This window comes from Psammomys obesus, unplaced genomic scaffold (genome assembly GCF_907164565.1).
Source record: "Psammomys obesus unplaced genomic scaffold, mPsaObe1.curated_primary_1811, whole genome shotgun sequence".
NCBI classification, from domain to species: domain Eukaryota; kingdom Metazoa; phylum Chordata; class Mammalia; order Rodentia; family Muridae; genus Psammomys; species Psammomys obesus.
This window is the reverse complement of record NW_026592636.1, coordinates 2,439,519-2,460,504: the sequence shown is the minus strand read 5'-3', so window position 1 is coordinate 2,460,504 and position 20,986 is coordinate 2,439,519. Positions and strand designations below refer to the sequence as shown.

At 49.7% G+C, this 20,986-nt stretch overlaps 1 protein-coding gene across 4 annotated transcripts; it reads right to left on the bottom strand.

Annotated features, from left to right (window-relative positions):
- Positions 1-160: 160 nt before the first annotated feature.
- On the bottom strand, positions 161-10,834 carry Lto1 (LTO1 maturation factor of ABCE1). Of its 4 annotated transcripts, none has more exons than XM_055614701.1 (6): positions 10,213-10,519; positions 9,838-9,900; positions 9,509-9,614; positions 8,356-8,426; positions 6,712-6,829; positions 161-6,426 (listed from the first exon to the last, which is right to left on the bottom strand). In XM_055614701.1, the coding sequence occupies exons 1-6, from the start codon at positions 10,302-10,304 to the stop codon at positions 6,358-6,360; spliced, it is 519 nt and encodes a 172-aa protein (XP_055470676.1). In that variant the 5' UTR covers positions 10,305-10,519; the 3' UTR covers positions 161-6,357. The 4 variants fall into 4 exon arrangements, with proteins under 4 accessions (XP_055470676.1, XP_055470677.1, XP_055470679.1 ...); XM_055614702.1 differs by having other exon boundaries at positions 6,712-6,826; XM_055614704.1 differs by lacking the exons at positions 9,838-9,900; positions 10,213-10,519 and adding an exon at positions 10,622-10,834 and having other exon boundaries at positions 6,712-6,826.
- Between the last annotated feature and the right edge of the window lie 10,152 nt (positions 10,835-20,986).

Sequence of the window (20,986 nt, the reverse complement as noted above, 5' to 3'; positions counted from 1 at the left end):
TCAACATTTTGATTTTATAATGGACAATGCTGAGAGTGTCACTTCACATAAATACATATTACAAAAGGGCAAAAGTGTGCTTAGGGCCAGTTCAGAAATAGTTGGAAATTCTGTCCTAATCCCAACACAAATTTCACTGAACAATTGTTTTTTTGTACGGTATAAGATTTATTGTAGAAAGGGGGAGGGAAGAGAGAGAGAAGGAGGATTGCCCCCAGGGAGACAGGCAGAGAGAAGCTGGGACCAGGAAGAACAGAGCTGAATAATTTTTTTTTAACGAAAATAAAGTCAATAATTTAAAAAAATCAGACATTCTAATACAACGCAATCCACAGTCATGCCAATCTGATGCACGGTGAGGCCTGAGAGCACAGCACTTTAGAAGCCTTGGTTTGCCAGAAGGAAACCATGGTGTCTCTGACTCCAAGTTTAAGGTGTTTCAGGCGGTACGCACTGGTGAAGATGGAATGACCTCCTGCGGTACAGCAAAAGTGAGGCTGCAGCGAAGTCATGGGCTTCCACAGGGCTGAGTGTTTCGAGAAACACCCCTAGATTCACTCCAGTAAACATCTGATATGGTTTTGTTTTTAGACAGGATCTCACTAGGTAGCTTTGAGTGCCTGGAAATTACTACGTAGACCAGGTTGGCCTCAAACTCACAGAGATGTATCTGCCTGTTCCTGGGTGCTGGGATTAAAGGTATGTGTCACCGTGACAAATACATATGATTGCTTAAATTAACTTCTTACTCACTGAATGTTCAGAAATCTTTTCCTGTTCTCATTTTTTTTTTGTGACCCCTACATTGGGTTTTGCTGACCCTACACAGAATTGGGACCCCTGGTTTAAGAAGCTGGGCACGAGATTACCCCTGCCTTATGCACAGCAAGCAGGGAAGACCTGGAGAGGCCTCTGATCTCAGCCAGGTCCCTCTTCCAGGGACCTGTGTGCATCCCAGAGCTGCAGAGGACCGCACCAAGGTGTAGAGACCATCAGCTCTCTCCCCAGTAGCAGGCAAGGCTGTGCACACTGACATCAGGGGAGGTGGGGCAGCTGCCTCTAGCAGACCCCTCCCCGTCACTCCCATGCAGAGCCATGAAACCCAAGACAGGGCCTCCTGGTTGCTCCCTAAAGCGTGTGTGGCACTCCTGCCACCTGCCAGCAGAGGCGGCGGACTAGGGAAGCTAAGTCAATCTCTCAGGAAGGAGCTCTAAGTGTCAGGCTGGGTCTGGACTGTGTGTCCAGCTCCTTTACCCTAGAAATAGAGAAAGGACAACTCTGACAGGGAGAGGGAACTGGTGTTGGTGTTGGTATCATTTGCCCTGACAAATGATAAATGACATGGTTTAGACAGCAGGGGCTCTGTTCAGGGGGCAAAAGGGTAAAGCTGTGTATGTCTGGTGGTTCCTGGCAAGCCTTAATGTCACTCCTTCTGTTTGCAAGCCGCCTTAGGTCTGAATGCTGCAGCTTCTCATGACCTCCTCCTCAGGGTCCCCTTTCCCCCCTTTTTTTTAAAGCCACTTGCTTCCCAACCTTTCAAGCTAATAGTAAGTATGAAAGGCCCAGCCATGCTTGAGTAGGCCTTTCCTGCTCAAGTTCAACCACAAGCAAACTCCTAGCTGAACAAGCTGGCTAAGACCCTATTCCAAAGTAGACTCCTTTAGTTAGTAGCAGGTCTCTGAGCTCTCGGGTTCAGAAGCTCTGGTTTCAGGGGTACAAACCCACTGGCAATAGCTGGGAAAATGGGGGCAGGCACTCCAGCTCTGCAACCCAGGGTTGGGCAGGGCCTTGTGGAAAGCATCCCTGGGAAGCTGATCACAGAAAGGCAGGAAATGACTTCCGTTCCGCTGGAACACTAACCCGAGGTCACCTTAACTCTTGGGAGATGTGAAGCAAACCCGAGATGGGGCCCGATGACAGACCAAGGTGCAATTCTGCCAAAGTCTGTCTCGGTGAACCAATGAGTTTAGAGGTGTGAGTTATGGGAGCATGGGGACCTCCAAACGGCTGCATCATCACAAAGCCCCATTTACAAAGACGATCTCATGGGAGCTGCATGTTGGAGCCCCTCTTCCAGTCAGCCTTCTACTTCCTAAGCTCTCTGCTGCTGGGGACAGCCAGCAGAAGCGATGGCTGGAATCCTGGGGCACACCCTGCCTCCTAAGGGGTGTCATCTCCCTTACAACGCCCATAGATGTGGTTATCTCTGTGACTACAGAGACCTACCCTACATCTCTACGCTGTCGTAAGAGGGTGGTGGAGTGAGCTACAACACAGAGCCACTGGCTGCTGACCTTTGGGGGCTGGCTCCTGGTGGGGTATCCCCCACCACCTCATTTTCTCTGTCAGCCTGTGACTTCAGTTTCCTGACATAAACACTAATTCCTGTTCATAAAGCTGGGAACAGTCACGGACAGTGGGGTGATCCCGCTAGGCAGTACACTTTGGGCATCTCCAGGCTGAACCCCAAAGCTGACCTGGGAGCCTCCCTTCCAGGAAGCATCCGAGTCACCTCCTCAGGCAGCTGAGTGTTCCCCTACCTCTGGGGTCCCAGAAGGTGGCATCTATCACGAAAGAGCCCACATAGGGCCTGGGACATCTGACACCCCTTTCAGGCACTGTTCCTTCTGACACAGATTTCTTCTTTATAAATCCGTGTTTTCCTGGATCTGCTAGATGGAAGACCTGCCACAGGCTCAGATGAGCAAGAAACGAGGCTGGAGCAGGTGGCACAAACTCCTCCCACCCCGCTGTGCTTCGTCCAGCCTGGAACTGGTCCTCATGGCGACCACCGGCAGTCACCCCACCAGCCCGAGCTCTCTGCAGTCTTGCAGATGTAGACTTAACTGGCATGAGGAAAGTCAGGACTTGGCAAACAGAACTTCCAGCCTCCTCCTCCTCCTCTTACTTTGAGGTAGAGGAGGAAAAGGCTCGGGATGGATACAAAATAAAGAGGAAATGAGCTGTGGTCTCTAGGGTGTGGGTCGCTCCATTTAGCCACTGTGCAGCTGAGAGCAAGCTTCAGCCAGAGCTTCTGGGGTGTTTGGTCTCACACTGTAATTCTACAAACCCAGACTTCACTACCAGCAGGGCTGGGGAGAGGGGCAGGTAGTTAAGAGTGCTTCTCTTGCAGGGGCCCCAGCTTCAGTCCTAGGCACCACATGGTGGCTCACAACCGTACTATCTCCAGTTCTAAGGGACCTGACGCGCTCTTCTAATGTCTGCAGGCACTGCCCCCATGTGGCGGAAATAAAAACCTCATACACATAAAATACAATATATATAGAGAGAGAGTGTGTGTGTAGATAGGTTTTTCAAAACAGGGTTTCTCTGTGTAGTCCTGGCTGTCCTGAAACCTCTCTGTAGACCAGGTTGGCCTCAAATTCAGAGATCCCCTGCCTTTACCTCCTGAGTGCTGAGATTAAAGGCATGGGCTGACACCACCCAGCAATAATCTCTATATTAAAAAAAAATCCTTACTAACACTGGCTTTGCACAAAATTTCCTTCTGTATTTAGCCTCAGGGTGAACTCAGTCCCACAGCTACAGACAGGCTTGTCTGTTAGGGGTCACACAGTGTCTCTGGAGGCCTGAGGCCCTGCTGAACTACTTTTCTCACTGCTGTGACAAAACGTTAGGAAAAAAGCAAGATAAGGGATGGGGGGGTATTCTGTCCACAGTTTACAAGGTGGCAGTTATCATGGTGAGAGGCATGGCAACAGGAGACCGAGGCCCACAGCCATATCGTACCCTCAGTCAGGGAGCAGGGAGACAGCAACGCTGGTGTTCAGCCTGCTTTCTCCCTTTTCAGTCCAGGATCCCAGTTCATGAGACACAGCACATTCAAGGTGGGTGTTCCCTCCTCAGCTAAGCCTCCACAGTGTTGCCTACAGGTGTGTCTCCTAGGTGATTCTAATACTGTCAAGCTGTCATGCAGGCAGCAAGCTGAGAAGAAAGACATGGAAGGAGCTAGCCCAGACACCTCTGCCTCAGACCCCTCGCTTCCAGCATGTGATCAAGTGATGATCATACGGGATGACATCAAAGCTGAAGTCATAGGTAGGTCACTCTGTCAGAGCCACCCAGAACAGGGAAGATGGGTGACAGAAAACAGTCTGCCAGTGGGGACACTTATAGCTCACAGGACATGGTCTGAGAAGGCAGGGGACTGGCCAGCATCTCGGAGGTGATAGCAAGGACACAGGTTCCACTGGTGCCTGACCGCCACCTTCAGGTGAGGCTTCAGCACAGCTCCCTATAGTTGCCTATGATAGCTCCAAGTGTCATTTTCATGGTACGGCATCCAAAGGCGGCAGCACCCTTCTCATGACTGTGTCACCTTTCACAGCAGACAACTGTCTCAGTGGTGGGATGAGGGGACATACCCACATAGAAGATGGTCCTGGCCACTCTGTCTATTCTGTAATCAGAAGACCTTTTGGGGTTATCAAAGCACCCGGAGGACTAGATGGGGACCTTGAGAAAAGGTCAGGTGGGCAGAGGTCAAGGCTTGTAGAGGAGCATGGATGGTATCAGGCAGGCGGCTACGGCTCTGCTGATGGGCAGGAGCTCTGACACCTGATGTGCACTACATGAGGGGAATAGGAGGGAGAGACGAAGGGAGTTAAGGAGGTGAGCAGGCAAGAGAGGAGAGGAAGCAGTGACTGCTACCTGTGGAATCAAATCCAAGCAGGATGCGACAAGCACAGCACACCCACACCTTGATACCTCACCATCTTGACACTTACTGGAGGACTGCAGCAGCTGTCAGTACAAAAGATCCCAGACAGACTATTCCTTTAAAATGCCCTATTTATTCTTTTCTCCAAATAGAAAAGTAAAATATGATCAAAACAGCAGCCACAGCCCTGTGAGCTCAGTACCCAGAGAAGCACACTGAAGAGCACCTGATCCTGGGAGCAGCTGGAAGAATGGTGCTAGACATCTGAGAGGCCACCACCAGGCTCAGGAAGCCAGATGCTTGATGCCGTGACCCTCAGGCACCAGCACCATTCCTCCCTCTGGCTCGGCTGGACTGATGGACAGAGGAAAGGGCTCCAGCTGTACAAAGATGCTGTGAAATGATGTTAAAAACAGTGTCCTAGGGCCACAGGCCTGAGACCCCAGCACTCAGAAGGCTGGGGCAGGAGGATCACCCTTTGAGGACAGCTTCCTGAGAATGTCTCTAAAATTTAAAATTAATAATAATAATAATAATAATAACCCCAAACTCCACGTGGCATGCATCCACAGTGACCTCTTCACATCATGCTCTGGAACTGAAGTAGGGACAGCCAGGGCACAATGCGGCCACCCAAGAGGGCGTAGCAACACCTGCTGTCATGTGTGTCCACACCTGTCCTCCCCTGCCAGCTCACCTTACACCTGCCTGTAAATGCCATAAAAGACACACAAGCCGCTGTAAAAGGAAGTAGTGTCAGCCAGGCAAGACCCTAGACGCTCACAGTGGCGACCACTCTCTAGCCCTGCTTTGGTTCCCAGTAGCTCCCCCACTGCCACTTTTTGTTTGTTTTTGAGGCATGGTTTCTCTGTATAGCCCTGGCTGTCCTGGAACTCACTCTATAGACCAAGCTGGCCTCAAACTCATAGATCTGCCTGCTTCTGCCTCCTGAGTGCTGGGATTAAAGTTGTGCAGTACCACCACCTGGTTCTATTGTCACTTCTTAGCGTTTAGAGCTCATCCCACACCTGTTTGGGGGCAGCATGAAGGCCATGCCTCAGCTGCTCCTTGGGAGCAGGCTGGCCCTGTGTTCTCAGCTGGGCATCCAGAGGCAAACCAAGTCCAATGGAGCCCAAGTCCTGTGCACACTGCAGGAATCTGTGCACACTGCAATGAGGGCCCATGCTGGAGGCAGAGGCACCATGTGGCATTTTTGGTCACAGATCTGGCATGGCAGCCAGCTCTGCTGCCAGACCCTTAGACTAAATGGTTCTATTTCATCATCTCTTAATCCAGAATATATTCACCTCTGGGGCTGCCAGAGGGATGGAGTGAGACACAGGAAGCCCAGGTGTGGCCAGCAGAGGCTCAGTGGACAGCAAAGAACCTGCCATAGCTTCCCATTAGCCAACTTCACATCAGCCTGCCTCTCTCTAAGTCCCACCTTCAGAGTGACCCTACCCAAGACCTCTGGAATGACAAAGCCACTCACTCTGGCCAGTGGCAAGCAGTCTCTTGAGTGTACTGCCACTGTGCAGAAGGCAGGGAGGTCAGACCTCTGCAAACCACCCCAGCAGAGCCCCAGGGAAGAGGCCAAACTGGTCCTTCCACAGAACAATGGGTGCGTCAGGTTCGCCTTTAATCACTCTTGATGTTCAGTGCTCTTCTATGAGTCCTCAGAATGCAAGTCCAGAGCCTCCTGTGCTCACCTTGAAGTCTGGCTGCACGTTGAGCAGTGAGCACAGCTGAAAGCAAGCACACAAGAGACCGAGCCTTACACTCCTGCCCTTCTGCTCAGGTTGAGGACACACCTCTGCTGGCTGCAGCTTTCCCTATCCAGGCATGAGCCCAAAGGCAGTCACCACACCCTCCCAGCCCATTTTCCGTCATTCTACAAGGGGAGAAAAATGAGTTCCTCTGGGTCTATACTTGCCCAAGAGTGCCATCACGTGAATACCAGGGCTTGCACAAGGCCTGCCTTCACAGCACACTCAGGTACACCCCACAGACAGGGGCTGTGGGGCACAAACCTGCCGGAACTTCCCTCTGATTCTGTCCAGGTCTTCATGGAGCTTCTCGTAAGTGGGATCATCATAGGGGAAGTGCTGCAGCAGGGTGATCAGTGCCTCCACCACCTTCATCTTCCTGCTGGGATACACAGGGAAAGGAGGCTGCATGCCCCACTCCATGGCACCTTCAGAGCAGCAGACAGGCTAAGCTCACCTCCCTGCACTAGGCGGTGCCGGCCGCCACCTGCTGTGGAGCAATGGCTTCCCAGAGGGCTCTTACTTCCCCTGGGGAACTGCAGGCCGGAGCAACGGGGACCAAAGCAAAAGGAGGGCAGCCAGGCTCAGCTGTGACTGCCACCCAGTGGCGGCATGAACAGCTAACAAAATTCCTCCTGGATCAGTCTGCCCAGTCGCTCCTAAGTTAGGTCTCCTTGACTGCCACCGGCTCACACTAGAGAGACCAGTAGAGTCAGTCTCCATGTCCTTCAACCCAAGTACTTGGGAGGCAGGGCAAGAGGAGCTATTTGAGTTTGAGGACAGCCTGGTCTACATAATGAGTTCCAAGACAGCCAGGCCTAAATAGGCAGACCCTGACTCAAATTTTAGAAAAAGGAAAGGAAGCCCGTAATTCATGTGATGGATATTCAGGGAGGAAATCCCAGAACTCTACAATTAATCACAAACACCTTGTTCTTATTTTTGAATATGACATGGGTCCTAGACACGCAAAGAATGTCAGATAAAAGGGTAAGTCCCACAGGCAGGGAGCTGCCATTCTCCTGGCCTGGTTTGCTGGTACCCTCCTCTAGGTCCTCCTGTGCCAGGCCAGCAGGTGTAGGAAAATCACTCAGTGACAGCCTAACCCTAAGCCTGTGCACCACAGGGCAATGTGCCTTTCACTTCAGGATTCCTCCCAAGCTCAGGACAGGCAGATGGGGCAGCTCATTGGGCCAGGGCAGGCAGAGCACAGTAAGACAAGGTACCAAAGCCAACACAGCTCAAAGAGCAGTGACATTCACTAGGGGCTGTGTGTGCCAAAAAGGAATGCCTCAGGTTGAATTCTGGCTGCCTGTGGCGGTACATGTCTGTGAGCCCAGAACACAGGAGGCTAAGGCAGAAGGATGGCTATGAGTTGGAGGACAGTCTGGGCCACAATGTAAGCCCTGTCTCCACAGGAAAAACAAAAACAAACCTTCATTCTGGTTGGCTATGAGACACCATGGACAATGGAGCCATCACTTTTCTTTTCTTATCCTGCTGTCCTGGAACTATGTAGACCAGGCTATCCTTGAACTCACAAAGATATGCCTGTCTGCCTCGTTCCAGTGACACTGTTGCAGTCTGTTTATGCAGTCAGGTGAGAAATGGACAGCTAGGTAGGATCCGTCTGACATTAGCTGAGGTGTGGTCACCCAGTGCTCATCAAGTACCCATGAGATGCCTGGCACATTTTATTTATTATTCTGTGAACAACAACTGTTAAGCTGGCCACTGTTATTTTCTGTATGTCTCAGATGAGAGTCAGTACTAATGATGCAAGGTAACTATGCATACATTAGGAACACTTAGAGCTCCTCCTGGCCTTCGTACTGACGATGCACTGATTGAGAGGTTGGGAGGGAAAAGGAGGTGTGAGGGAAAGGAGATAGGGAGCCCCAGCCTCACCTGTCTTTGTCACCAGCGCCACCATGTAGGAGACATTTCCATGCAAGAGCAAAACCCCGGTAGCACCCAATCTGTGAATTGAAAAACAGCCCAGAGCGAAGGTGGTAAGCACTCAGCCACATCATACCAGTTACCAAGATCTCAAAGCACAGGGCTGGGCAGAAGAGGGCTTCCACACTGCTTCTTCAGCTATTCTGGAACCTGTGAGTTTCGGGCAATGGAAACTGAACAGTGATGGTCCCAGTAGGGCAGCTGGGCCCCAAGACAACAGCGGTGCTGCTCACCCTCCACACACATGCTGTGAGCTGGCTCCTGGCCCTCGTCCACGATTCGTGGATAAGCAATGGAGGGAAGGACAATGCTCAGCTTCTGAGTCTAGTTTCGGAGACTGAGTAGAAAAGGCAATGACACTGCTGCCTCGCTCTCTTGTTCTGGAGTTCTGTGAGGACACCTGAGCTGAGGGTACCAGTCACATGGTGTGTGACCTCAGGGATAGAGCCCGTTGTCCTGCCAAGCCTTCAGATGAGACTGGAGCCTACCGACACATGGCTCCTTACCTGCTGACCCTAGGATACTGTGTGGTTGTTTCAGGCCCGTCAGTCTGTAGGGACCTGCTTTGTGGCACCAGGTATCTGATACCCCACCATGACTTCCTCTGCCAGTCAGGGTCAGTGATCTGGAAGAGGGGCTAAAAGGCAAGGGGAGAAAAACTATGGAGCTTATGGACTTTCCTTATAAACATGGCACCCCTCTGGGTGAAGGCTGGCTGGCTGCAGACATGAGACAACGCTGTGAGGCTCTCATAACAAACTTCGATAATTCTGTGCTAAGAATGTTCTGTCCGGAGTACGAATCCACACCAAAGGCCTTGCAGTGGAAAGAATTTAGATGCTCTGGCATCAAAAGCAAAGGAAACTGCAGAGGAAAAGGACCCATACCTTTGTTCTTTTCCTCTGGGCACTGTTTCAAAGCCATGGCCGTATGCACGCTGGGTGTGTGCTCTGCTGTTAAACTACTTCCGCAGCCTATTTTTGACATAGGATCTCACTATCTAGCCAAGGCTGGCCTGTCTCAGCCTTCTGAGCGTTGAGATGACAGATATGAGTCACCACACTCATCTGTGAAGTCGTTTCCAAGCGGCCTTCCCACTTACCTCAGATCCAATCTTGGCTCCGTGCACCGTGCCATACTGCCTTCCTTCAAGGATTCCCAAGCTACTGCCTTCTTCATAGCCTTCCTCATATCCCTCCCCATGGAATCTGTGGTAGAGAAACATACTTCATCAGGCAAGACACTTTTCCTGGAAGTCTCCCTGCCTTCTACTATTCAGATACCACAGGACATGGCAGACTGTAGTAAGAAAAGCTTAAAACTCGAGTTACAAAATGCAGGTTCTAGGTAAAGCTCTTCTCCTCCCTGGCCCATTACTGTACCCTTGTCCCCATTTCTGAGACAGGATCTTACAAGGTAGCCTAAGCTCACCTCCAACTCAAGCAACTCTGCCTCCATCTCTTGAACGCTGAGATTACAGGTGTGTGACACGACCTCCAAGAGAAACCATGATGCACATGGGCTTTGTGCCATGGCAAGCCCTCTACCGAGCTACAACCCCAAACCCTAGAAGCCCAAGTTCCTTCGTCTTCTAACTGTGGGTGCGCTACATGAGTGACTTCCAAACCTGGCAGAGCACCAGAACCCACAAGGAACATGTAAAGACACAAACTCAAGCAAGCTCGAAATACACTAGGAATCAATTTTTGAAAATGTAGGTGACTGGGTAGGTGCGGCTGAGCCTACATGGCACCGTAACTCAAGCTGTCAGTTTCTAAAACACTCCAACGACCCCTCAACCAGTACCGTGGAAAGAAGGTTCTGGAAGGCCCTGTGAGGCAGTGACTAGCTCCCCACTTGGCACGTGGGGGACCTGGGGAGCGTCTGCGCCTCCACATCCATCAGGAACCCATTCCCTAAGTAGGGCTCGAGTAGTCACCAAGTGAGGTTCCCACCCACAGTGAGCAGCCGGCCCGAAGAAGAGGCCAAGACACCCTGTGCCACTGCCCCGCCCAAGCGCTCCCCGGGGACTTTCGGCATCCAAAGGGGCCTGCCCGACATATCCATCAGCAGGTCCATGAATACTGCCGTATGTGCGGCAATTAAAGGACAAGAAAAAGTGGCAGCTCGCAGATGGCGAAGGCGGGTATCCCCGAGGACTGCGAGGCTCGGCCGAGCAGCTGCTGGGGCGGGGCGGAGCCGGGCCTCTGCCCACCTCTCATCCGCCATCACGACGGCGTCGAACATGTCCAGCTCCACGGTCGGGGCGCTATCCCGGCTCTCCCCGGGCCCTCGCACTGCTGCCATTCTGTGTAGTAAGCGCCAGCCGGCGAGGAACGGCCACAAACGCCCAGCTTGGCAGCCGAAAGAAGCCACTTCCGTGTATGCCGCGCGGAGCAGTGTGGGTAAGGACGGCAAGCTAAAGAAGCCAACGCTCACTAAAAAAAAAAAAAAAAAAAAAAAAAAAAATCCAGCCTACTGCGCAGGCGCAGATGCTGCGGTGGGCGGGACTGGCTCCTCCTCCCTAGTACCTCCCAATCCCCGGCGGGTGGGGCGGGTCCGGCTGCTTGGGGAACGTTTTGGGGCCGCGAGCGGGACCCAGGCGAACCCTGCTTTTATTTCCAAGATCTAAACAGATGGGACCGAATTCACAAACGTGGGGCTTAAAGAAATGAGAAAAGTTACGGAAGATCTGGCACAGGGGTGTTCCCAGGAAGTGGAGGAGGGGCCCCAGCTGCAGGCTGCATGGAGGAGGGTGGAGCTTTCCACATCCTCCCGGCTGTCAATCACCGCATCTGTACTCGCCACGGGAGCCTCCCTGCGGGCTGGAACCGATTTGATACAGCGACATCCTAAAGGGCAGATAATAAATATCGCCTCCGGCCGTGAAAATGTCCTCGGGGATCTTTGAAAATGAAAAAGGTTGTGTGTGCTAGTTACCTTGTTTTTTTTTGGTCTTTTTGTTATTTTGTCTTTTTTTTTTTTTTTTTTTTTTTTTTTTCCAGAGCTGAGGACCGAACCCAGGGCCTTGCGCTTGCTAGGCAAGCGCTCTACCACTGAGCTAAATCCCCAACCCCGAGCGTCTGCTCTTGCTGCCAGTATTTAAAGCAAAACTGAAGTATTTCATACACAGTCAAGTATCTGGTGGTACTGGAGGGCTTGCCGGCAGGAGGAGCCACTCTGTTCAAGCGCTCCAATCCTAAAGGCACCCACTCACCTAAAAGCGGGAATTGAAGTTAGTTCTCTCAGTATTTCCATCAGAGATACCGTCCAAAGAATAGTTTTAAAGAGTATTCCAAGCTGACAAGAAGGACATGTGCGATACCAGAAGCCCTTTCGTGCAAACAATAAAGGGAAAAGCAAAAAAAAAATCTTAAAGACAAGAAGGTTGGACACTGAGGGGTCAAGAGTGCCACTATTGCAGGTGTGACACTTGTCTTGAAAGCCAAAGACGTCAAACACAGCAACGGAGGCATCCACCAGCCGTAGCCTGAAGGAAAGGAAGCCTTTCAGGGGCCACAGTAAGTTTCTTGGACAACAGTTGCTAACAAGCTAAGCAGCTTCTGTGTGAAGGAGAGCGGAGATGCACCATTGTACTGGATTGGAGGGCCGAACAAGGGAACCACCAAAACCAAACAAAAACCCAAACAAACAAAAAAGCCAGTAAGAACCAACCAACCAACCAACCAAATAACAACAACGACGACCAAAAAACCCTCCGTAGCGCCATGGGATTCTACCTCCAGTTCTGAACTTCATTTGTACAAATGAATCCTTGACCGAAACAAGGTGTTTATTGAAAGTGAGAACTGCCATATCAGATACAAAAAAAAGAAAAAAAAAAAAAAAAAAAAGCTGAAGTCTCATGGTGGGCACAGTGGGGTATTGGTTGGAGAAGAGATAAGCCTGGGGAATAGCCTACAAAGGACCTAGGAACCAAACTCCCCATGATAAAGATAGAATCACAAACCCAGGGGACAATGGAGCATTAGTTACTAGCCGAGTTAGGAAAACATTGGTATTTCAGGAAAAACAAGGCCTGTGTGTCCCTCACACTGCTCATCGGAATGATTTCACACGGAGTAGAGAGTTAACCACAGAAAGAAAAAGGACATCAAAAAGCCTAGCTGCAGCATTCCTCAGGAGATGAGATACTTTTCAGTGGGTGAGGTGAATGTGAAACAGAATCCCCTATATGCCAGACTGGCCCCAAACTGAGTCTTGAACTCCTGACCCTCCTGCCTCCGCATCCTATGGTGAGCTGTCAGTTGGACAGCCAGGCAGGGCTGTGAGCCCTTGATACATGCTTCCCTCAGGTTGTGGAAGGGGCTAAACACTTCTTGCACTTGACATGCGCTGAGATTACAGGCCTGCGCACCCCTGGGCATGGCTTTGAGAAGTCATTTTAAACAACTAAAAAAACCACGGAGTATTTCATGGTGGGAAAAGCAACCTGTTTTAACTGGTGGAGCACAGCTGCGTTCAGTTCAGCGTGGGATAAAGGAAGCTAAACACCAAGGAGCAGTGTGGGGATGCCTTTTTCCTCTGTGCTTGAGGCCAGCCTGAGCTACAGAGTGCATTCCAGACTGGCCTGGGCTAAACAGTGAGGCCATATCTCAAAACACAAAATAAAGATGTTTAGAAATAGATACATGAATAAATAAAATTCATCCTAATAGGAAAAGTTAACAGGCTAGTGGGCCTTTTGTATGTCACAGGACTGAGCAACAGGTGTCTGGCCTTTAAATTGGGAGACTCCCATGAGGAACAGAAGGGATGCTGGGAAAGAGCAGTCAGAGGCAGCATCTGCCTTCTGAGATGTTTAAAACGCCCCCAGCCCTCTGTGTTTTGGTAGAATTAAAGGAAACTCTCATTGTTCACGGATATATCAATTTGAGCTGCCTTTTGGTCAGATGGTTCAAAAGGACCAGAAGGTCATTTGAAGTCTGTTCCCTTGACTCTTTGGATTTTTGTCTGGAGAAAGCAGTCAGAGAAGAGTGGACATTTTACATCCTATAATAAGCCCTGTGATGAGACTTGTAAAACTGAGCTGGATTTGATGACGGACGTGGAGAATGATACACTCAGGCACTCGTAAACTCACTTAAGTTAACACAAGAAAGATGAGAAAAATGGTAACTGTGGCCAGATCACGACTTGGGAATCCCAGTGACCTTTGGACTTATTTCTATATGTTCTTGGAACATCCATGTTTGTGCAGAGCCCATCAGTTACTTCTGAATGTTAAAACCCAAACCCCCAATAACATGTATATTTTGAGGGTGAAATGAAATAGGGTCTGTGCTATTATCTAAATGTCTTTTACATTTTTAGTTTTTTTTTTTTTTTTTTTTTTTCCCCCATGATCAAATAAAGTCACCAAACAGTTGTAATGCAGAGAACGGGAGACAAGCAAGCAAAAACAATGTTTTTCTCCAGTCTTTTGGTCACCACTTTCTTTTTGTTGGTATTGTTACATTTCCTCCCTGGTTTTTCCCCATAAATATATAAAAATCTCCCCAAAATGTACACATTGTGCATTCAGCGTGTCTCCAGAACAACACTTATTATCGTATGTTTAAAATACAATCATGAAGATGACAATTATTGGCTGAAATAAAACAGAACGTAGCTTTTGGAATAGGAAAATAGTTATGGTAGAGGAAGAGGGTGGGGGACCCCGTACAGATAAAGCCTGTGGCTAGTGTTCTAATAGAAGACTGTAACTTAGTGTTTTGTTTTGTTTTAATAATTCTGCAAAGGGGGGGGATCACATATACACAAAAATCAAAACTATTGATTGTGACTCTTGCTCTGGAACTTGGTGAGACACCCTGCCCACCTTGGTTTTCATCCTAAATATGTTCTGATCCCAGCTTGTGTCCACACAGAGAGCATAGGCACCCACTGCAATCACTGACTTGACTTTTCAATGTCGTTTTTTGCAAACTGCTTTACTCTCAATAAGGTCCAGACTTTAAAAATGGGACCTTAAAAGCAAAAGGGGGGGCTGGGGGCATGGTTCAGTGGCAGAGCACTTGCCTAGCAGTAGCAGGGCCCTAGGTTCAATGCCCAGCTCAGTCAAAGTACAGAGCTTCCAAAGAGCCAGAATCAGTAACATTTTAAAGTACAAATATTACCGATTTCAAAATTCTTACGTAAGTTCCCAGTTGACTGTTCATTTTAGCAACGGAACATATTAAAACTGGGTAGGAAGCTCTCCTGCTGATGTCGGGCTTTGGGGGAAGGAACATTTTAAAACTGGGTAGGAAGCCCTCCTGCTGATGTTGGGCTTTGGGGTACCAATTGTGACAGTCACTTAGCTAACACTGGAGCATCTCAGCCCAAACGGTCACGCTGAGAATGACTGGGAAGGGTCAGCCACAGACCTCTTAAACGTGTTTTGAGCTGTCTGGAGAGCCATGTGCATTCTATTTAGGCCAGTGGTTTTAGAACATTTTCACTGGGCTGAGGATATGGCTTAGTGGTAGGGCATTTACCTAGCATACACAAGGCTCCTGGTTCAATCCCCAGTATTACTAGCATGAAATTATTATTAATATTTTATTTCTGACAAGATGTATAGGGAAGATGGCAAATCAGCTTCCAGAAATCCACCACACTAAGACCAAACACTTTTTAAGTGTTTATTCTCATTTTTTTTTTCAGGTTCAGAGAAAAGTCAAGACAATCCAAACCAAGCAAAAAGCAAATTCCTCCAAGTTTAAATGTGTTCACTATAGTAACTGATATTTATTGTTTTCTTGTCTGTCTGTGTGTCTGTTTGTTTGTTTTGAGGCAAGGTCTTTGCCGCCCAGGCTGGCCTCACACTTAGAGCAATTCTCCTGCCTCAGCTACTGGATTGCTGAGGTTATGGGTGTGAGTAATCATGCCTGGTTAAGCAGCTGACTTTTTTTTTTTTTTAATTAGGTTATACCTGAAACAAAATAGCAGGAACATACCAAACCAAACCTGGCCATGAGGATGGACCCACAGTGTTAGCCTGGACGCATCCATTTTATTATAGAACCAGGAAGAGCAAGCTAAAACAAAGACTGGTCATTTGCTGTGCATTTGGTTCCAGAAGAGAGACCCTGGAAGTATAAACAGGTTCTCAGACCGGTGTGAAAAGGTCAGGTGTCCTGGGATCACATGGGAACACTGGGTAGCAGGATGTTTGGTTTTTTTTTTTTTTTTTTCCCTTATGTGTGCTCTGTATCTTGTCATTCATGCAGTGTAATCTTTTGTGTGAAGCAGGTAAGCCTTTCATACACACAGGAGGTGGGGTAGCTAAATTCTTAACAGGAAGCCATTAAATAACCATTCACTCTAAAGGGCCACCCTGTGCCTCTACTCCTTACAGAGATGTGACAATAAAACTGTAAGGTCAGGCAACTGGGAGCAGAATCAAGGGTCCAGACCCATTGCATTTGGGCTTTCCACATAAGCCCCTTTACTGCAACTTCGAGAGGGAAGTCCTAGAAAGCCCGCCAGGAAGTAACTTTTCTACCTGCCTGCTAGGGAACCCCTTACAAGCCACAGCACACCGACGGCTATATATGGCACATTGCCTGGCTAAAGAAGAGCCCTGGCTAGCAGGGCATCTCTGCCTAGCTAGAGCACCAAGACAGATACGAGCCTGGGCTGGTGGCCTTGACTGTTGTGGGTGTCAGCTTTGCTCTGCTGAACCGAGGCAGGGCTCTGGACTCCAAACATTGGGAGAAGAGGCCGAGCGCTTTGTGCAAAGTAGACCTCCGTGGGCCTAGACTGCTCCTGGGGAGAGCCTGTCCTGCTTACGCAGAAGCGGAGGAACTTCAGGAGCCCGGACCTGCTATGCATCCCGAGCTGGTGCTATGGCCGGATACCTGACAGAGATAAGGGAGGAAGGGTTGGTTTGGCTACTCCTGCTTTAGGTGCAGTCCACCATGGCGAGCCTGAGGGTTGGAGGAGCTGAGTCGCTGGAGGCAGGAGCTTGCAGGAACTCCTCACATCTTGGGGATCAGAAAAACAGAGAACCAGACCTGAAACTGATATGCTTCAAGGCCTGCCTCTAAAGGCGTCATCCCTAAGGTCACACCTCCCAAGACAGCGCCACCAAATGGGGACGTACTCCAACATGAGAACTAATGGGGGACGCTTCACCTTCTAGCTGAGGCGGGGGCTCTGAACCAGGTAATTCACCTAGGATGTCAGTAGGATCCTGAGGCTCTACTTCCCTACCAGGGACAAGGGTGCCACCTTGGGGCAAGCAGCAGAACAGCGCTGGAGAAGTTAGGGCGGACCCAGAAAGCATCTACTCACAGCCTACTGGCTAGAGTTGGTCACATGCCCCTCAAACAGCAAGGAAGCTTGGGAAATGGAGTTCGGGATAGTGGCCCTAGTGGGTGCTCTGCTCAGTGTGTTTTTATCATTGTAGTTCTCCCCTTAAATCTTGGGAGTGTGTGGCTCCTCAAGTTTAAGACGAAAGGCGAGAGCTGCCTGTTGTGGCAAAGCTTGTGATCCCAGCACTTGGCAGGTACAAGCAGGAGGGTCAGGAACGGGCCATCCTTGGATACCTGCTAAATTAAGGAAAGCCTGGACTACGTGAAACCCGGTCTTAAAGACGGGGGGGGGGGGGGGGGAAGGGAGAGAAGGGACTGGCTGTTATGATAAGAGGGGTGGGCTAGGCCGACTGTCCTAGCCCAATTAAACAAAAACACCGGGCGTCTGTCTACCAGAGGTGTCAGAACAAAATCCTACAGGGAACAGCGAAAAAGAGTTGACTTCTGCAAAGCTGCCACTCCCGTAGATTTCAGAAAGCACGACTGAACGTTAGCCATCACAGCGCCGCCAAGGAGCTGACCCTCGACCCTGGGTCGTCTCCAACCTTCCCATTGCGGCGGCTCTTTAACAAAGCTCCCCACGTTGTGGGGACCCTAACCATAAAACTATTTTTGTTGCTACTTCATAACTGTAATTTTGCTACTGTTACCGATCTTGATATAAATATCTGTGTTTTCCGGTGGTCTCCGGTGACCCCTGTAAAAGCGTTTGTCCGACCTCCAAAGAGGTTGCAACCCACATGTTGAGAACCTTTCCGGAGCTTGCAAGAGAACCTCAACTGCTTGCCTGCCTTCTCCTTTGTGCCTGGGCCGGCTGGCCCAGGTGCCGGCCTTTCGGCTTTTGTATGGTTGACGGGGCGCCTGGGGTCGCTAAATGAACATCAGCATCTATGCAGTAGGAGCAGATCCTGCTCTGCAGCCTCGTGCGACAAGTTCCGAGCACGACCACCAGGAGGCGCACTTGCGCTTCGGACTCTGTAGCGCTGCAGCTGGCGGGGAATAATAAAAATAATTAATAATAATAATAATAAATGCATAAATCGGACCTCATTTCCTTTTTTCCGCCCCTAGCCTTGACTATAAGAACTGTGTCGGGTTCAGGCCTCACTCTTGTGGAGGGACATGACCGATGCCACTCAGAAGGTACCCTGAGATGCCTAGGCACAGCTGGACACTCAGCCAGCATGGACACGCTGGATTCCCCCTCTGCTCAGTATCCCCATGAAGATGCCCAAATGAGGATGTTTAAACTGGCCGGTGCTGGCCACTGCAGGCTGAGCACCTTCTCAGCACCTTCTCAGCTGGCCTCCAGCGGTAACACCTTATTACCGGAGGCACATAGACCCCTTGGCCCCTCGGGGCCTCCACCTTCCCATCTGGAAAACGGGAGGTTGGATGCATGTTAATGTCTACTAGGAAGGCCAGAACTAAATCCCACGGAGGGATGGGTTAGTTGTCAGTGTTCCTGAGGTCAAGGTGGGCAGGGCTGGCCTCTGGAGCCTGTGTCTTCACAGCCCTACCCTAAGACCTTGGGTCATCTTAATTACCTCTTTAATTTTATTTGTTTGTTAGGGTCTTACCATGTAGCCCTGGCTGTCCTGGAACTCATTAAGTAGACCAGGCAGACCTCAAAGTTACAGATCTGCTGCCCTTGTAGTGTCCTGAGTACTGGAATTAAAGGCCTGTGCCACCACACCAGGTTCCTTATTTGGGGGGGAGGGGGCAGGTCTTTGGTGTGTGGGGGGGGATGGGAGCACTGACCGGCTCTTGTTACAGTCACTTTACAGATCCTCACACTAACCTCTGTTCATTTCCACCTACCTCTGCCGCCTGAGTTCCGGCAAGGAAGGCATTTTCATTTTTTTAAGTAAGTGTGCCTGTGTGAGTGTGTGTGTGTATGTGTGTGTGTGTGCGTGCGTGCGTGCGCGCGTGTGGTGTGTTCACATGAGTGCAGTTGCCAACAGAGGCCGGAGGTGTGGGTTCCTGGGGAGCTTCAGTTAGACCACTGTGAGGTCTAACTGAGTTCATATTGTTGGCCAGGTAGCCCAGCCAGGGCAATATGAACTCAGCCTCTGAGCCATCTCTCCGCTGGCCTCCAAGTGACATCTGTTTATCGGCTGTGTGGGTGCACGTGTGGAGGGCAGAGCACAGCTCCTGGTTCTGTCCTCCCAAACGTGTGTATCCTTGAGATTGAATTTGGGTCAACAGGCTTTGTGGGGCAGCACATCTCCTTGTCCCTCCCCCACCCCTCCCTCCTTCTCCACAGGAGGGAGCTCCTTATGGAGCCAAGGGTGACCTTGAACTGCCTGAGTGCTGGGACTGCTGTTATATGGTGCCGAGTTGGAATGCAGGGCTTCGTGAGGCATTTTACCTCCTCATGCCTGTCTGCCTCCCAGCAGCCTGAGTTGTACTGGGTTTAACTCCAGTTTTGGGGAAACACAACTCAGCTCATATGTTTTTTTTTGGGGGGGACAATGTTTTCTTTCTCTTTTTAAAGGTTTGTTCATTGCACGAGTACTCTATCGGCATGTATACCTACACACCAGAAGGGGGCGCCAGATCTCTGTTGTGAACCCGCGTGGTTTCTGGGAATCGAACTCAGGACCTCTGGAAGAGCAGCCAGTAGCTCTTACCCTCTGAGCCATCTCTCCAGCCCCTGAAAACCCTCTCTTACTACTTTGCTCCTTAGCTCCACCCCAGATCCCCTTTTATATTCAGTATTTTTGTTAATTAAAAATGTATGCATCCTACCAAGGGTGTTTCACTATTACAGTCTACTCGGTTTTTAAACTTATTATTTGTTTGTTTGTTTGGAGACAAAGTCTCTCTACATAACACTGGCTGTGCTGGAATTATGTAGCCCAGTCTGGTATAGAGCTCACAGAGATCTACCTGCCTCTGCCTCCCAGGGCTGGGATTAAAGCTTGTGTCACCATACCTGGCTACTTTATTACATTACATTTTCACATATATTCGTCCGTCTTTCTAATCTACTCTCTGTTACCCCCCAATTGCTTTTGCAGCACCCCCTCTGGCTGGTTCCCATTTAGTTCCTCCTTCAGTGCTTGGTAGCTCACTTGCTTTAGGGGCAAGCACTCTCTCTCTCTCTCTCTCTCGTGTGTGTGTGTGTGTGTGTGTGTGTGTGTGCATGTGAACATGGAGACCTGAGGCTGATTCTGGGAGCCTCCAACCTCATTCCACTTAATTCTTTGAGGCATCCTCTCCCTGAAGCCCAGAGCTCACCCACCTGGATGGAGAGCCTTTATGTCCATCTTCAGAGACTGGAACGGCAGTACCCACATAACCCGGTTATGTGGGTACAGATTTCTGATCTCCATGCCCCTGACAAATGTTTTTATCGAGAAAGAAAGGTGCCATTAGCCCTCCCTCGCCCCAGCCCTCTCCCTTTTTTTCAGGTCACACGAATCCAATTTCCTTCTTATCTCCTGTGCCTTTAAGATCTTTTCCCCTCCTCTCAAGAGCCCTGTCTAGTTTTCTGACACACACAGACACATGCCCCCACATAAATACATACACAAAAGTTTTCTTATTTCTTTAAAGGATTTTTTTTAGTGGGTGTTTTTGCCTGTGCGTTTGTATGTACATCCTACGCATGCAGTGCCTGGGGAGGACGAGGAGTTTATAAGACCCGCTAGAAGTGGAGGTACGTTTGGTTATGAGCCACCATGTGGGTGCTGGGACCTGCGCCTGGGTCCTCTGGGAGAGCAGCCAGTGCTCGTACCTGCTGAGCCACCTCCACATACACACAGTCAAGTCTAAATTTTGTGCATGAGAGAGAACGCACAATGTTTGACTTTCTGAGTCTGGTTTGGCTTTTAAACACTTTATGCATTTGTTTTGTATGTGTGCACACGTGGAACACTTTCAGTTCTCTTCTACCCTGTGGGACCCAAGGATAGAACTCAGTTGTCTGGTGTGGTGGCAAGCTTCTTATTCATCGTCTTGGCCGTCTTCTTCTTCTTCTTCCTCTCCTCCTCCTCCTCCTTCTAGATTTTATTTATTTTATGTATGAGTGCTCTGCCTGCATGTACACCTGTGTGCCAGAAGAGGGCATCAGATTCCACTACAGATGTTTGTGAGCCACTATTTGGTTGCTGGGAATTAAACTCAGGACCTCTGGAAGAACAGTGTTCTTACCAGCTGAGCCATCTCTCCAGCCCAGTGGCAAGCCTCTTTACTCGCAGATCCCTCTTTATTTTATTTTATTTTATTTTATTTTATTTTATTTTATTTTATTT

Bases quoted from the DNA above. Each gene is read 5' to 3' on its own strand.
- Lto1 (XM_055614701.1), bottom strand. From the start codon at position 10,304: ATGTGGAGGCGCAGACGCTCCCCAGGTCCCCCACGTGCCAAGTGGGGA. The intron at 9,901-10,212 runs GTACTGGTTGAG...TTTCTCTTGGAG, and splicing joins TCCAGAACCTTCTTTCCACG to GTCGTGTCACACACCTGTAA. The intron at 8,427-9,508 runs GTAAGTGGGAAG...TTCAATTCACAG, and splicing joins GAGCCAAGATTGGATCTGAG to ATTGGGTGCTACCGGGGTTT.